Below are 18,156 nucleotides of genomic sequence, written 5' to 3' on the forward strand. Positions count from 1 at the left end.
CACCGATATGCCATTTTAGTGCATAATATGTTGCGCCCAGTTTGTGCCACAGAAGACAAATACCTCATAAAACGTTAAGCGGGTTCTCTCGGGTATGGCGATGCCATATATGTTGGCGCAAACTCCTGCTTGGGCACGCTGCAGGGCTCAGAAGGGAGGGACGCCATTTTGCTTTTGGACCGCAGATTTTGCTTGGTAGTAGTTTTGTTTTGGGTTTCGCTGGTATTTCAGTTTATAATGTGGGGGCATATGTAATCTGTGCGGAGAACATCAGGGCATAATAAGAGGGTATAATAATGCGGTAAATAAATAATTCATAGATGTGTGGCCGGTGTCGCACTTATAAATGGCGCCCGATTTTATCCGCTTTTGGAATACTCTGCACATTTTATTCACTGTGCAATAGTAAATATACGTGGTTTTTCCCTTGAGTAATATATGTGTTTCACTGGATGAATACCAATGGGAATTTTTTGGTTAGAACCTAACCTTTAATGTGAGATTTATTTCATTTTTTAAGCAATTTCAGATAGTGATACAATTGTATCCATAAGGTTCGTTCACTAGCGCTTGCGCACTTTACATTGACATATGTAATAAGTTCAGACAGGACAAGGATGAGATTTAAATGGTTAATACCATCACACTCTAGTATTTATAATTTATTTTAGCATTTTCCTGGTTTTTATTTATTTTTATATTTTTATATTTTTTTATAGTTATTCAAAAAATATTATGTTTAAATATTTTTGTTCCAAGTTGGGACCGGTACCCTCCTTGTCACAAGGTGTGTGCCAGGAACTGAAGCAACATGAGCAGCTGCTCTAGGAGTTCCTCTATATGAATCTCTTGTATTTCAGCTACTGCTGCTATAGAGATGTCTGTGCAGCTCTCTTATTAGCAGATCAGCTGCTTTATCAAACCCAGTGTGTGCCAGTAGCTGATACAGCTTCAGCTGCTGCTGCTGTGGATTCCACTGTGAGGATCTCGTGTTTAGCAACACACTAATCCTGCCTATCTGTAGTTATCTAGCCCTACGCGTTTCCTTACTCATAAGTAACTCTGCAGTAATTCATCAGGGGCTCACAGAGTTAATAGATTAGACCTTCTGGCATTCCAGAGGTCTGTGTAGACAATGCACTGATTCTATGATCAAACGTGGACATAGTTGCTAGCACGAAACACGAGATCCTCACAGTGGAATCCACAGCAGCAGCAGCTGAAGCTGTATCAGCTACTGGCACACACTGGGCTTGATAAAGCAGCTGATTTGCTAATAAGAGAGCTGCACAGACATCTCTATAGCAGCAGTAGCTGAAATACAAGAGATTCATATAGAGGAACTCCTAGAGCAGCTGCTCATGTTGCTTCAGTTCCTGGCACACACCTTGTGACAAGGAGGGTACCGGTCCCAGCTTGGAACAAAAATATTTAAACATAATATTTTTTGAATAACTATAAAAAAATATAAAAATATAAAAATAAATAAAAACCAGGAAAATGCTAAAATAAATTATAAATACTAGAGTGTGATGGTATTAACCATTTAAATCTCATCCTTGTCCTGTCTGAACTTATTACATATGTCAATGTAAAGTGCGCAAGCGCTAGTGAACGAACCTTATGGATACAATTGTATCACTATCTGAAATTGCTTAAAAAAAGAAATAAATCTCACATTAAAGGTTAGGTTCTAACCAAAAAATTCCCATTGGTATTCATCCAGTGAAACACTCTGCACATTTTGCATCACCATATTCTGAGAGCCAGGACTTTTTTAATTTTTCACCACCGGAGCCGTGTGAGGGCTTATTTGTTGCGGGACAATCTGTAGTTTTCATTGGTACCATTTTGGGGTACATGCGATTTTTTTTTTTTTTGATTTACTTTTTATTCATTTTTTTTGCAATCCTGACCAAAAAACAAGAATCTGAATTTAGGTTTTCTTTTTGCGGCGTTCATCGTATGCTATAAATTACATTTTTACTTTTATTATGTGAGTTGGTACGATTACGGCGATACCATATGTATATAGGTTTGGTCCTTTTTTTTTTAGCGTTTGCACAATAAAATCACTTATTTATAAAAAAATAATTTTCTGTGTCACCATATTCAGAGAGCCAAAGCGAGTCAAATTCAGAGAGTCAAAAAAGCGGTGTAAGGGCTTGTTTTTTGCGGGACGGATTGAAGTTTTTATTGGTACTATTTTTGGGTACATGCGACTTTTTGATCACTTTTTATTTATTTAGGGAGCGGTGGTGACCCAAAAAAAAGATTGTCGTCGTTTTTTATTGATTTTTTTTGGGGGTGTTCATCGTGCGGGAAAAATAACATTACAGTTTTATAGTTGGGGTCGTTACGAACGCGGTGATACCAAATATGTGTACTTTTTTAACGTGTTCATTTTTTTTCTATAATAAAAGTCTTATTATAGGAAAAAAAAAGCATTTTTTGTTTATAGAACTTATAAACTCATTTTTACACTTTTTTTTTAAAACCTTTATTACTTTTTTTTACTTTTTTCACTTGTCCCACTAGGGGACATTTAGTCTTGCAGCTTTGATCGCTGCTAGAGTACATTACACTACACACGTAGTGTAATGTACTCTAACTGTCATTGTGACGTGACAGTCACACTGACAGGAAGCCTCGGAGGACCGGCAGGAGGCTGCTCCTCCGAGGCTTCCGTACATGGCAACCCGGAGGTCATTGTTTGACCTCCAATTGCCACGACAAGCATCGGTAGCACCCACGATCACTTCGTGGGGGCTGCCGATGTGCTTCAAACCACTTAAATGCGGCGACGGCAATCCGTCGCCGCACTTAAGGGGTTAACTGCCAAAAGCAGCAGCGATGGTCCGCTGTCCGGCGAGACTGATGTCTCAGCTGTCTAGGACAGCTGTCAGCGCGCGTCTGTCACTCTGTGTTTACACAGAGTGACAGTTTGAAATACTGACGAAAATGAACGTCATGGTGCGGGAACTAGCAGCCGACCATGACGTTCATTTTCGTCCTTGGTCGTGAAAGGGTTAAAAAATACTTGTTCCGCAAAAAAACAGTACTTACACAGCTATGTCGATGGAAAAATAAGAAAGTTATAGCTCATGGATGCATTACACAGGATTAATCAGTGGGTTATACAATTCTACACTGTGTGAAATTATTAGGCAAGTGAGTATTTTGACCATATCATTTTTATGCATGTTTCCAAATCCAAGCTGTATAAGCTTGACTTTTTATTGGATTGAAGCATATCAGGTGATGTGTATTTGTGTATTGAGGGCAGGTGTGGCCTAAGGAGATCATGACCCTATATCAAGGTGTGCAGAATTATTAGGCAGCTTGTTTTCTTCTGGCAAAATTGGCCAAAAAAGAGATTTAACGGACTCTGAAAAGTAAAAAATTAAGTCTTTCAGAGGGATGCAGCACTCTTGAAATTGCTAAGATATTGGGGCGTGATCACAGAACCATCAAATGTTTTGTTGCAAATAGTCAACAGGGTCGCAAGAAACGTGTTGACAAAAAACCCTGCAAATTAACTGCCAAAGATTTGAGAAGAATCAAATGTGAAGCGACCAGGAACCCACCTTGGATCCTCCAGTGCTGTCATATTCCTAGAACTGCAACCTCCCTGTAGTGCCCAGAAGTACAAGGTGTTCAGTGCTCAGAGACATGGCCAAGGTAAGGAAGCCTTAAACCGGACCACCACTGAACAAGACACAAAAGTTGAAACGTCAAGACGGGGCCCAGAAATATCTGGTTTTATGGACTGATGAGATGAGCGTGATTATTCACGGATTATTCACGGATGGATGGGCCTGTAACTGGCTCAGAGCTCCACTTCGACACCGACGCCAGCAAGGTGGTGGTGGGGTACTGCTATGGGCTGGTATTATTAAAGATGAGCTAGTTGGACCTTTTCGTGTTGAAGATGGACTAAAAATCAACTTCCAAACCTACTGCCAGTTTTTAGAGGACACTTTCATCAAGCAGTGGGACAGGAAAAAGTCTGCATTTTTCAAGAAAACCATGATTTTTATGCAGGACAATGCTCCATCGCATGCATCGAAGTACTCCACTGCATTGCTAGCCATTAAAGGTGTTAAAGATGAAAGAATGACATGGCCCCCTTCCTCATCTGACCTAAACCCTATTAAGAACTTGTGGGCCCTTCTTAAACGGCAGATTTAAACCGTACTCTTCTCTGAATAGTGTCTGGGAGGCAGTGGTTGCTGCTGCACAAAAAGTTGATCGTCAACAGATTTAGAAACTGACAGACTCCATGGATGGAAGGCTTATGACTTATTGAAAAGAAGGGTGGCTATATTGGTCACTGATCTTTTTTTTTGGAAATGTCAGAACTGTTTATTTGTACATTTTGAGTTTTGATTATTATTCTGACGTTAACAAATGAAAATACACAAGTGAGATGGAAAAATGTTCCTTTTTCATTTAGTTACATTATAATTCTGCACACTAAGGCTCTTCACACCACAGGGTCTGAGTGTCGGCTGATAAAAACTGCTGTTTTGGTCCATTTTTCTCGGCCGTTTTGCATCCGTTCCGTTTTCCGTTACGGGCCGTGTTTCCGTTTTTTAATGGCCGATTTTGACCCGTTTTGCATTCGTTTTTTCCCGTCTGTTTTAAAAAACTGATGAATTTCATTTGTACAATTTCCTCTAGATAATGCCACAGCTTCGTTGTAGGTAGTGCCACACAGCCCTCCTTGTAGGTAGTGCCACACAGCCCTCCTTGTAGGTAGTGCTACACAGCCCCCCAGTAGGTAATGCCACACAGCCCCCCTGTAGGTAGTGCTACACGTTCAAAAAAAGTCCGTCACACGGCGGAAAATCCCTGTCATGTGAATAGGGCCTGATAGTTGCCCAATAATTATGCACACATAGATATTCTCATAAGAAAGCCAAAACCTCACTTTTACTTTCTGAAATTTTCAGGTTTGAGGTTTATTAACATTTTGGATTGACCGACAGCACTGTAGTTGTTCAATAATAAAATTAATCCTCAAAAATACACTTCTCTAATAATTGTGCACACGGTGTACTGTGAAGAGGCAGGGGCTTACCGCACTGTTAGGATATGTAAAAATGAAAAACCGCTCCAAAACACGGCTCAAGAAGTGACATGCTACTTATTTTTATAAGCTGTTTTTTTAAAACCGTGGCATAAAAAAATGCCCAACCTGAACTAAATGCAGTTTTTCCCATTGAATTCAATGGGCAGATGTTTGTAGGCGTTTAGGTAAGGTAGCCTTTTTAACCCGTTAGTGACCGCCAATACGTCTTTTAACGGCGGCCACTAACGGGCTTTATTCTGATGCATATGCCTTTTTACGGCACTGCATCAGGATAAAGTAAACAGAGCAGGGATTGTCAAATCCCCCTGCTCTCAGCTGCTAGAGGCAGCTGAGGGCTGGGAGCGTCCCTGCTCTGCCGTGTGAGATCGATATCAGTATCGATCTCACCCGTTTAACCCCTCAGATGCGGTGCACAATAGCGTGCGCATCTGAGTGGTTTTGGAGAGAGGGAGGGCGCTCCCTCTCATCCCACTGACACCCGGCGATACGATCGCCGAGTGTCTGTGTCTCCAATGGCAGCCGGGGGCCTAATAAAGGTCCCCAGGTCTGCCTGGAGCGAATGCCTGCTAGATCATGCCGGAGGCATGACCTAGCAGATGCCTGTCCGTTTTAAACGGACAGGCAGTAATACACTGCAATACAAAAGTATTGCAGTGTATTATAATAGCGATCGGAGAATCGCATATTAAAGTCCCCTAGTGGGACTAGTAAAAAAGTTTAAAAAAAGTTTAATAAAGTTAATTTTGAAAAAAAAGGACTACCCAGCTTTTCCCATTACAAAATGCTTTACTATTAAAAAAACTAAATAAAGTTAAAAAGTGACACATATTTGGTATCACCGCGTCCGTAACGACCCCGACTATAAATCTATTACATTATTTAACCCGCACGGTGAACGGGGTAAAAAATGTAATTAAAAAACTATGGAAAAATTGCTGTTTTCTGTGAATCCTGACTTTAAAAAAATGTGATCAAAAGTGATCAAAAAGTCGCATCTACTCCAAAATGGTACCAATAAAAACTACAAGTCTTCCCGCAAAAAAAAAGCCCTCATACAACCGCATCGGCGAAAAAATAAAAACGTTACGGCTCTTCAAATATGGAGACACAAAAACAAATAATTTTGGAAAAAAAAGTGTTTTTTACTGTAAAAGTAGTAAAACATACAAAAACGATACAAATTTGGTATCGTTGCAATCGTAACAACCCGCTGAATAAAGTTATTGTGTTATTTATATCACACGGTAAACGGCGTAGATTTAAGATGCGAAAAAGAGTGGCAAAATTTCAGTTTTTTTTCTAAAAGTTAATCAATAAATAATATGTCCCCCAAAATGGTGCTATTAAAAAATACAACTTGTCCTGCAAAAAACAAGACCTTATACAGCTATGTCGACGCAAAAATAAAAAGGTTATAGCTCTTGGAATGCGACGATGGAAAAACGTAAAAAATGGCTTGGTCATTAAGGTTTAAAATAGGCTGGTGATTAAGGGGTTAAGGCATGTTACGAGGTGTTTACACCCTGAAATACGTCTGAAAATTCTGCATGTGAAGATACCCTAATAAGAATTGTATGTGAACAGAACTTCTAGTATACGTATATTGTAAACTATTCTACAAATAAATGTAAAAAATAAATAAATTGGGCAACCCCTTTAAAGGGAATGTGTTGCCAGCAAAACATGTTTTTGTTTTTTTTAGTTAAACAATTAGTGTATAGGTGATTAAACATTGTTCTAATTATTTATTTTTTTCACGAGTCAGGAAATATTATAAATTGGATTCTAATTTATAATATTTCCCATTGCTGGTCACTAGATGGAGCCATTCCCAAAATTGCAGCATTGCATGTGGTAAAGCAACCACATTGCTTTATGCTGCAAAATTGGGTAAAAAGCCCTCGCTCTAGTGAGCTCTCAGCATCCCCCCCTCCTTTATCCTGGCTAGTGCCGGGAGAAACGAGGGGTTTGAACGGTCTAACCTCCTACACTGTGTGTCGCCATTTTTTGAGCTAACACACAGTGTAGAAGGTTTACATACAGTAGTAAACACACACTGAACACAAACCTACATAGAAATCCCTTACCTGCTCCAGTCGCCGCCACTCCCTCCGGTCCATCCGCTCCGTCTGCTGCCGCTGCTCCATGTGCACAAGTCCGGAAGCCGCGACCGGAAGTAGTAATCTTACTGTCCGGCCGCGACTTCCGGTCCACAGGAAAATGGCGCCGGACGGCGCGTATTTTAAATTGAACTGTGTGGGAGCGGCGCATGCGCCGTTCCCACACAGCGGCGTACATGTTAGTGGATGGAACAGGCCCCGTTCGCAGTCCCTATGGGACTAGAGCTGCCGTATTCCATGTCTGTATGTGTCGTTAATCGACACATACAGAAATGGAAAAAAAAATGGCAGCCCCCATAGGGAAGAAAAAGTGTAAAAATAAGAAAAAGTAACACACAAACACACAAATTAATCCAAACGTTTTTAATAAAGCACTAACATCTTTAACATATTTAAAAAAAAATTGTGGTAACACTGTTCCTTTAATTTTGACTAATATTCCGAAGTCCTTTTCCATATCTGTTTTCTCTGTTTTTCCATTTATTAACCCCCCTTAACGACCGCACTATAGTGCTATTTCAGAGGTCGTTCTGGGAACTTTCTACGGCTGAGCTTTAGAATCCAATTGCAGCACTATACGCTGTACAATCCTTTTGCCCAGGTTGTTGCTAATAGCCTTGGGTGCAGATCATTGATTGGAGACGAGTTATGTTGATGTATGATCGATTAACCACTTAGATGCTGTGGTCGCTAATGACTGCAGGATCTAAGGTATTATAGCTATGGTGTTCTAGCGCTGCAATTTGATCCCTATCAGTGTACTGCGATTTATTGTGGCAGCGGGAGCCTTAGAAAAGTCTGCCGTAAGCATCTAACTATTAGGCTTTGTAGAACTGGCGGGCAATAATGCTGGGGTGACCTAAAAAAAAAGACAATTTAAGTATAATAAAGTTTCCTAAAAAAAAAAAAAAAAAGCCCCCACCTCCATGAAAAAACTAAGAAAGAAGTAATTTTTATTGCATGTTAAATGCAAAGTGGAAGCTGTAAATAATGGAAAATGGAGATAAGGGGATGTTCACAAGCAGGAGATTTTTAACATGTATTTTTTAAGCCAAATCCAGGAACGGAACCTAAACAGAATGGTGAGTTCATATGGAGGTTTTCATCGGGCAGAAAAAAATGCTTCAAAATTCCATAAGGATTTTCAAGACAGATTTTGACTTGTTAGCTTTCTTTAACGTGTTTTTTTTCTGCGTTTCTTTAGACTGTTTTTGAAATAATTCAAATGCAACGACCGTAGGTGGTTGTTAATCGAAAACCGCGCCAAAAAAAACCTTCGCACAAGCGGGGCATTTTTTTTTCTGCTACCCATTGATTTCAATGGAGGTTCAGAGACGATAGCCACTCCAAGATAGGGTTTGCCGCTTGTTGTTTTTTTCCGCAAGCGGTCAAAAGCCTCCTGGGGGAAATAACTCCCTCTGGGGCATTTTTAGCATTAATCCAGATGCTGACTCTTGTGAACTGGGCTTTAAAGTGAACTCTCCTGGATCCAATTCTGGTTTTGTTTTAAAAAAAAAAATGCATGCAAAATCTGCATTAAATATTCACTGTGTGAACAAGGCCTTAGGGTGACTTCACGTTGCAAATTTGTTGGAGTAATTTCTGTGACTGACCCATACATTCCATGGAGGTGCTCCACAAACAATCCCATTAAGGCCTCATGCACACGACCGTAAAAACTCCCGTTATTACGGGTCGTAATTACGACCCCTAATAACGGGCTCATAGACTTCTATTGGCGACGGGTGCCTTCCCGTTTTCTTACGGGAAGGTGCCCGTGCCGTTGAAAAAGATAGAACATGTCCTATTTCAGGCCGTAATAACGGCACGGACAGTCCATAGAAGTCTATGGAGCTCTCGTAATGACGGGTGGCTACATGTGTGCACCCGTCATTACGGCAGCGTTGCTAAGCGACGTCAGTAAATAGTCACTGTCCTGGGAGCTGAAAGAGTTAACTGATCGGCAGTAACTCTTTCAGCACCCTGGACAGTGACTACCGATCAGTATAAACCTGTAAAAAATAAAAGACGTTCATACTTACCGACAACTTCCTGCTTCCTCCAGTCCGGTCTCCCGCCCGTTGCCTTGGTGACGCGTCTCTCTCGACATCCGGCCCGACGTCCTGGATGACGTTTCAGGCCATGTGACCGCTGCAGCCAATCACAGGTTAATCACAGGCTGCAGCGGTCACATGGACTGCCGCGTCATCCAGGGATGTCGGGCTGGATGTGAAGAGAGGGACGCGTCACCAAGACAACGGCCGGGTAAGTATGAATTTCTTTAACTTTTATTACAGAAAAGGCTGTCCCTTCTCTCTATCCTGCACTGATAGAGAGAAGGGGCTGCCGATTAGTGCAGTGCTATTTTGCCGCCAAAAACGTGCTCGTAAATACGGGTGGAATACGTGTGACACCGGACCCATATTTACGAGCACGGGTTCGTAAATACTGGTGCAAAACGGGTGGAATACGTGTGACACCGGACCCGTATTTACGCCAGTATTTACGGGTGGGAAAAAATACGGTCGTGTGCATGAGGCCTAAGAGGTATGGAATGGATATTTCAGTCGCAGAAATGGTGGCTCAGTGGTAAGCACTGGAGTTCTAGGTTCAAATATGACCACTGGCCATATCTGAATGAATCTTGTATGTTCTTCCCGTGTTTGCGTGTTTTTTTTCCGGGGTACTCCTGGTTTCCTCCCACACAGGGCTGGCCTTAAGATAGATGGCGTCCCGTGTGAAATTATCACACCCCACCCCACCCCATCATAAAAAAAAAATTCCCCAGAGAAAAGTATAATGCCCCCCACGGTATAATATCCATTTAGTGCCCCCATACAGTATAATATTTAATAATATATTATAACCCCTTCAAGGACACAGTATTTTGTCCTTAAATTGTGCCACACAGTATATTGCCCCCTGTAGTGCCCCTACACAGTATAATGTCCGCTTAGTGGCCTCCGCACCGTATAATGCCCCTTTCCCCTGGCTGCCACACACAGACCCCCCTTGTAGATGCTGCCTCCCTGTAGATTGTGCTATAATCCCCCATCTCCTCCCTGTAGACTGTGCCATACAGCCTCCCTGTAGACAGTGCCATGATCCTCCACCTCCCTGTAGACCGAGCCATACAGCCCCCCCTTGTAGACAGTGCCCCCAAACAAAAAAATATTGTACTCACCTAGGCCCCGTTCCCATGACGAACTCAGCTGCTCCACAACGCGGATGACGGAATCCTTGTGTAGGCCGGCGTGTTCCTGTACCCTAGTACAGAGTTTCCCAACTTTTTCGGACTCTAGGCACCCCTGGAAAAAAAAAAATCTACCCGCCACTCACAGTGAAATGAGCATCAGCCCCCCACTCACAGTAAAATGAGCATCAGCCCCCCACTCAGTAAAATGACCATCAGCCCGCCATTCTTACTAAAATGACCATCAGCCCGCCACTCACAGATGCCCTCTGTAGGTAGTGCCACACAGCCCTCTGTAGGTAGTGCCACACTGCCCCCTTGTAGGTAGTGCCACACTGCCCCCTTGTAGGTAGTGCCACACTGCCCCCTTGTAGGTAGTGCCACACTGCCCCCTTGTAGGTAGTGCCACACTGCCCCCTTGTAGGTAGTGCCACACTGCCCCCTTGTAGGTAGTGCCACACTGCCCCCTTGTAGGTAGTGCCACACTGCCCCCTTGTAGGTAGTGCCATACTGCCCCCTTGTAGGTAGTGCCACACAGCCCCCTTATAGCTAGTCCCCCTCCTGTAGATATCGCCACTGAAGGAGTGGGAACCCCCTGTGTCCGGAGATTCCGCTTTTGGACAGAGGGCTTGATGTCTGTTCATATATGGACTGTGACATCAGGGGCAACTCCTGAAGCTGAATTTCTGTCCACAGAGTTGCCGACGCTGTGACCGGAGATTCCGCTTCAGGAGTTGCCCCTGATGTCACTGTCCATATATGGACAGAGATATCAAGCGCTCCGTCCAGGAGTGGAATCCCTGGCCACACGGGGATTTCACTCCTTCAGGGAGCTGCAGTGGCGCTAGTATATAGTATTTGCGTCCTAAGGACTAAGATACTATTAAATGTGGTGTCGCAGCCGGCCATGGGGGGGGCCCATCTCTATGGGCGGCACGTGTGCCCTCATGCCCGATGTCGTCGCTGGTAGCCGCTGTGGCTGCTACAGCGGTAGTGATGCCCCATAGAGAAAAAATACAAGCAGGGGAAGCGAGCCAGCGCAGTGCTCCCTTGCACCTGCTGGAGCAATGGCACAGGTTGCACACCCCTAAGGCCGTCCGACATTCCAAGATATACAGGTAGGGAGTTTAGATCGTGAGCCCCACTGGGAACAGCAACTTTGGACAACTTCTGTACAGTAAGGGATCATGCACACGACCGTAGTAGTGTGCACGGCCCATGATTTGCGTTGTCATCCGCGGGCCATCCGCAAATCGCGGGCTGTGCACATGGCCATGTGCATTCATTTCAAAGAGCCTGGACAGGCTCCCGGGCAATGCACAGACCGTGGAAACCACGATCGTGTGCATGGGGCCCATAGAAATAAATGGGACCGCAATTGCGGGTGAATTGCGGCCGCAAAAACACGTTCGTGTGCATGGGGCCTTACAGAAAGAAAGTAACAGAAATAAACAAGGCCTAATAAGAAAGGAGTGGTGTTGCCATCACTTATTTCTGTATTACATTTATGAACAATGCTGTAAAGCATAGTTTAGTAGATCTGGAGAGTGATGGAGTGAAGTGTTTAAAAAAGACACCTGATACTATTGATCATAGAGAAATATTTACGTAAATTGACTTAAAGACATCACATGTCTTTGTGTAAGGCCCTGTTCACATTAGCGTTCGGCATTCTGTTGTTCTGCTCCGTCAGAGGAGCAGAACAACGAAAATGCTAGAAAAACTGGGTCCCTTGAATAACGGAGACAACCGGCACCCCTACGGAACCCATTGATTTTAAAGGCTTCCGTTGGGCTGTCTGTGGATTTACCGGAAACAATATCGCAGCATGGTGCCTTGTTTTCGGTGGAATCTGCCACTGCGACCTCTAAAGGAGCCTCCAACGCAAATGTCAATTAGGCCTTATCGCTCTGTATGTGGGCACGTAAACCTTTTGCATTTGTGTTTGTGTGCAGTGCATTGGTTTAAAATATTTTAACGTGCAAATCTTTTGGATGTGTATTAACCTGCATGTTTTGTACTTCTTAGGTTTGTTTTGGCAGTTGGAAGTGCAGTCTTTGATGCCATGTTTAATGGTGGCATGGCTACAACATCAACAGAAATTGAATTGCCAGATGTTGAACCTGCTGCTTTTCTTGCTTTGCTGAAGTAAGTTCTTCTTAGACTGCTTTTTTTTTACCATGTTTCCTCTTTTTTTTTTTTTTTTTCCAACTTTATATTTAACTTTTATTGAAGAGATAACAGTACAATTTCAATACTGAGTGTATAATTTCTTTTTTTTTTTAGTAGGGAGGACAGGGGCGTAGCTAGGGGGGAGGCATGTTCCCCGGGCGCAACTAAGAGGGATGGTGGGGGGGGCAGGGCCGCACTGTCCATGACGGCAGCCTACTGCCTTTCTGAGGGGGTGGTGGCGCTACTGAAACCAGCCGCCGCCGCCCCCTCCTGCACTATAGACGATGAACGGCCGGGTATGTTATGTGCCCAGTCATTCAGTGCCCATTACTTATGTGCGCCGCTTGCGTCGTTGAAAGGCGCTGATTGACGGCAAGTTTTAATGCCCTGCCAATCAGCTCCTTTCAATTCTCAGAAGAGAGCAGGTCTGCATTGCCACCGGATGGTGCGGGAACTGGATAAGGTGAGTATTTAAAGTTGGTTTTTTTTTTGTAATCATAATAAGAATGAATGGCATTATCTACATGTGTCGGCGCTATATACAGGGGTGGGCTATATCTGGAGCACTATAGGGGGAGCTATATGTGAGACACTATATACAGCGGTAGGCTATATGTGGAGCACTATTTATAGCGGGAGCTATATGCAGGGCACTATCTGCAGGGTTGGGCTATAAGTTGGACACTATATACAGGGGTGGGCTATATCTACAGGGGGGCTATATTGCCTTGCAGCGCTGGGGTCCTGGGGTCAAATCCAACAAAGGACAACATCTGCATGGAGTTTATGTTCTCCCCGTGTTTGCGTGGGTTTCCTCCCACACTAAAAAAACATACCAATATGGAATTTAGATTGTGAGCCCCAATGGGGACAGTAAAAAAAGAGGACCTCTGTACAGCGCTGCGTAACATGTTGGCGCTATATAAGTAACTGAAATAAATAAATAAATAATATACAGGGGTGGGCTATATATGGAGCACTAGACGGGAAGCTATATGTGAGGCACTATATACAGGGGTGGGCTATATGTGGAGCACTATTTATAGGGGGAGCTATAAGCAGGGCACTATCTTCAGGGGTGGGCTATAAGTTGGACACTATATACAGGGGTGGGCTATATCTACAGGGGGGCTATATACAGGGGTGGGCTATATATGGAGCACTAGACGGGAAGCTATATGTGAGGCACTATGTACAGGCGTGGGCTATATGTGGAGCACTATAGGGGGAGATATATGCAGGGCACTATCTACAGGGGTGGGCTATATGTTGGACACTACAGGGGTGGGCTACGCCTACAGAGGGCTATATACATGGGTGGGCTTTATCTACAGGGGGGCTATATACAGGGGTGGGCTATATGTGGAACACTATTTATAGGAGAAGATATATGCAGGGCACGATCTATAGGGGTGGGCTATATGTTGGACACTATACAGGTGTGGGCTATATCTACAGGGGGCTATATACAGGGATGGGCTATATATGGAGCACTATAGGGGGAGCTATATGTGGAGCACTGTCTATAGGGGGCTATATGGGGGTACTATCTACAGGGGTGGCTATATATGGGACACTATAGGGGGCTGTATATGGGGCACTATAGGGGGCTGTATATGGGGCACTATCTACAGGGACTCTATGGGGGTCACTATACAGGGGATATATGTAGGGCGCTATCTACAAGGGCTCTATGGGGTCACTCTACAGGGGATCTATGTAGGCCACAATCTACAGGGACTCTATGGGGGGCACTATCTACTGGGGGTGTGGTGTGTGTGTGTGTGGGACATAGTGTATGGTGCTATTATAATTAGGGGTGCAGTGTATGGCACTATTCTATTTAGGGGCACAGTGTCTGGCACCATGAGAATTTTATCTTTGTTTATAGGTGCAGAAATGTTTGAAAAGTGAGAAGCTGAAGACATATTCGTTGCAAACTGCAGAAATGGGTTGTGACCGGGTGAAGTATTCATAGAGGACTGGACCGGATTAAGAAAAAAAGAGAAAAATAACAAATAGAATCTGACGTCACCTGTGAGTCACTTAATGTAAATGTTTATTCTGCCTCTAATCAGCACTGTAGTCACTGTATGATCTGCAGCAAGATGATGGGTGGTATGATTTTATCTTGTGAAACAGCATCTCCCAGCATATCCCTACCATTGTTTGGGCCATGCTGGGAGTTATACAATTTAGTTCAAACCTATACGGCAGGGGTTGCACTAAATTAAGCTGTATCGGTGCTGGTGCTGTATATATGTACTAAACTTGGTTCTGGTGCTGTATATATGTACTGAGCTTGGTACTGGCACTGTATATATGTAATGAGCTTTGTTCTGTTGCTGTATATATGTAATGAGCTTGGTTCTGGTGTTGTGTATATAGAACTATATTGCTTGTAAAATTTACAAATTATTTTATGCTCGAGTTACATAAAATTTTGTGGTAAAATAATGACACCTCATTGATTTGGTAGAGAAAACAAACATGTCAAGGGGAAGGAGATGTCGGGAAAGAGGTTCGGGGGGGGGGGGGGCAAACTGACTCGTTGCCCCGGTGCTGGAGAATCTAGCTACGCCTCGCGGGTGGAAGAGAAGGAAGGAAGTGATATAAGAGACATGCACAATAGGCATCAAACATGTTGTTTCATTATGTACTGCAATGTCAATTACATTGTGTTCCACGCCAAAATAAATTAGAGAGGATAACATCCATAAATCTTGTAGGTGGACCTTGGTTGGGATCAACCTGTTTATCACGTTATAAGTTCTCATTCTCTATAAGACCAGTAACACATGTTTTTTTTTGCTTTTCTTCTCTATATATAGTAATGTGTAGATGAAAAAGATTTATCACTCTAGTTGTGGTGAAATCTCCCCCTAAAGTCATAGTAAATAAACAGAATTGCTATCTCTGTGTCTGTAAAAGTTTGAACTATTATAATATAATGTAAGTTTTATTTACTGCATTATTATACCCTCTTATTATGCCCCTGATGTACTGTACCCCGCACAGCTTACATATGCCTCCACATTATAAACTGAAATACCAGCAAAACGCCAAACAGAACTACTACCAAGCTAAATCTGCGCTCCAGAAGCCAAATGCCACTCCCTCCCTTCTGAGCCATACAGAGTGCCCAAACAGCAGTTTACGTCCACAGATATGGCATCGCCATACCCGGGAGAACCCGGTTAATATTTTATGAGGTATTTGTCTTCAGTGGCACAAACTGGGCATAACATATAGTGCACTAAAATGGCATATCAGTGGAAAATTGCAATTTTCACCCTGCACCATCCGCTGCGCATTAACCCCTTCACGCACCACGACTTAATAGCATGTCGTGGTGTGGGGGGTGATGTATGGAGCGGGCTCACGCGCTGAGCCCGCGCCATACGCTGCGGGTGTCAGCTGTGTGTAACAGCTGACACCCGGGACTAACAGAGAGGAACAGCGATCGCGCTGTTACAGGAGCCTGTAAAAATTACAATATACTGCAATACATTAGTATTGCAGTGTATTGTACCAGCTTTCTACTAATTGCTGGTTCAAGTCCCCTAGGGGGACTAATAAAATGTGTAAAAATAAAAGAAAATTATTAGTGGAAAAAATGAAATAAATATTTAGTCCAAAAAAAAACAAACACCTTTTCACATTTTTCTCTAAAGTAATGTAAAAAAAAATAAACAAAATTGGTATCGCTCTGTCTGTATAAGTCCAAACTACTACAATATAGCATTATTTAACTTGCTTGGTGAACGCCGTGAAAAATAAAGAATTTAAACCGGCAAAATCGCTGTTTTTTGGTCACCTTGGCTCTACCAAAAAATATTATAAAAAGGGCTCAAAAAGATGTATGTACCAAAAAAATGGTGCCAATAAACGACCGCTCGTTCCGCAAAAAATAAGCCCTCACATCACTCTATTGACGGAAAAATAAAAAAGTTATGGCTCCTGGAAAGCGGGGAGAGAAAAAACGAATAAGAAAAAGCAAAAATGGATCAGTCCGGAAAGGGTTAATTACTTTCTAATGAAAAAACATTTATGACCAAATGTGGGGTATTGCCGTGTTCGGAAGAAATTGCTTTACAAATGTTGGGGTGCTTTTTCCTCCTTTATCCTTTGGGAAATTGAAAAAAATGCAACATTTTAGTGGAAATAATGTTGATATTAATTTTTATGGCCTAATTCTAATAAATTCTGCAAAAGACCTGTGGGGTCTAAATGCTCAATATACCCCAGATCAATTCCTTAAGTGGTGTAGTTTCCCAAATGGGGTCATTTTTGTGTGGTTTCCACTGTCTTGGTCTCTCAGGGGCTTTGCAAATTCTATGGTACACCATTTCAGCTAAATTTGAGCTCCAAAAGCCAAATAGCGCTCCTTCCCTTCTAAGCCCCACTGTGGGTCCAAACAGAAGTTTATTACCACATATGGCATATTTCCATAATCGGGAGAAATTGTTTTACAAATGTTGGGGTGCTTTTTCTCCTTTATTCCTTGTAAAAATTAAAAATGGCTACTTTTTTTCAAAAAAAAAAGTAGAATTTTTACCTTTACAGACTAATTCCAATGAATTCAGCAAAACAACTGTGGAGTTAAAATGCTAACTTTATCCATAGAAAAATTTCATGAGGGGTGTAGTTTCCAAAATGGGGTCACTTTTGGGGGGTCTCCAGTGCATTGCAAACATGACACGGCACTGAAAACTATTCCAGCAAAATCAGAAATTCAAAATCCAAATGGTGCTCCTTCTCTTCTGAGCTTTGCTGTGGGTCTAAACAGCAGTTTATTACCACATATGGGGTATTGCTATAATCGGGAGAAAAAAAGTAGATTTTCATCTTCACATACTAATTCAAATAAATTTAGCATAAAAACTGTGGGTTCAAAATGCTAATTATACCCCTAGATAAATTCCTTGTGGGGTGTAGTTTCCAAAATGGGGTCACTTTTGGGGGGTATTTACTGTTTTGGCACCGCAAGGCCTCTTCAAACCTGACATGGTGCCTAAAATGTATTGAAAAAAAAAATGAGGCCCCAAAGTCCACTACGTGCTTTTTTGCTTCGGAGGCCAGTGTTTCAGTCTATTAGCACACTAGGGCCACATGTGGGACATTTCTAAAAAACTGCAGAATCTGGGCAATAAATATTGAGTTGCATTTCTCGGGTAAAACCTTCTGTGGTACAGATTTTTTTTTTATTCCAAATGAATTTTGGCAAAAAAAAAATTAAATTTGAAAATTTGACCTCTGCTTTGATTTAATTCCTGTGAAACGCCTAAAGGGTTAAAACCCTTTCTGAATGCTGTTTTGTGTACTTTGAGGGGTGCAGTTTTCAAAATGGGGTGATTTATGGCGACTTTCTAATATATAAGGCCCTCAAAGCCACTTCAGAACTGAACTGGTCGCTGAAAACATAGCCTTTTGAAATTTTCTTGAAAATATGATAAATCGCTCCTAAAGTTTTAAGTCTTGTAACGTCCTAGAAAAATAAAAGAATGTTCAAAAGCGATGCAAACATAAAGTAGACATATGGGAAATGTAAACTAGTAACTATTTAGTGTGGTGTT

At 42.5% G+C, this 18,156-nt stretch overlaps 1 protein-coding gene across 4 annotated transcripts in view; it reads left to right on the forward strand.

Moving 5' to 3' along the window:
- The window catches only part of BTBD2 (BTB domain containing 2), a 277,215-nt gene that overhangs the window by 78,503 nt on the left and 180,556 nt on the right, over positions 1–18,156 (forward strand). For 3 of the 4 annotated variants that reach the window (XM_075863971.1, XM_075863978.1, XM_075863966.1), the window contains exon 2: positions 12,437–12,556. The exons of the other annotated variant lie outside the window; for it this stretch is intronic. In XM_075863971.1, coding sequence (XP_075720086.1) covers positions 12,437–12,556 — 120 coding nt within the window. The remainder of the gene's footprint in view (positions 1–12,436; positions 12,557–18,156) is intronic. 4 annotated transcript variants of the gene reach the window in all.

The sequence above is a fragment of the Rhinoderma darwinii genome, chromosome 1, assembly GCF_050947455.1.
Source record: "Rhinoderma darwinii isolate aRhiDar2 chromosome 1, aRhiDar2.hap1, whole genome shotgun sequence".
NCBI lineage: Eukaryota > Metazoa > Chordata > Amphibia > Anura > Rhinodermatidae > Rhinoderma > Rhinoderma darwinii.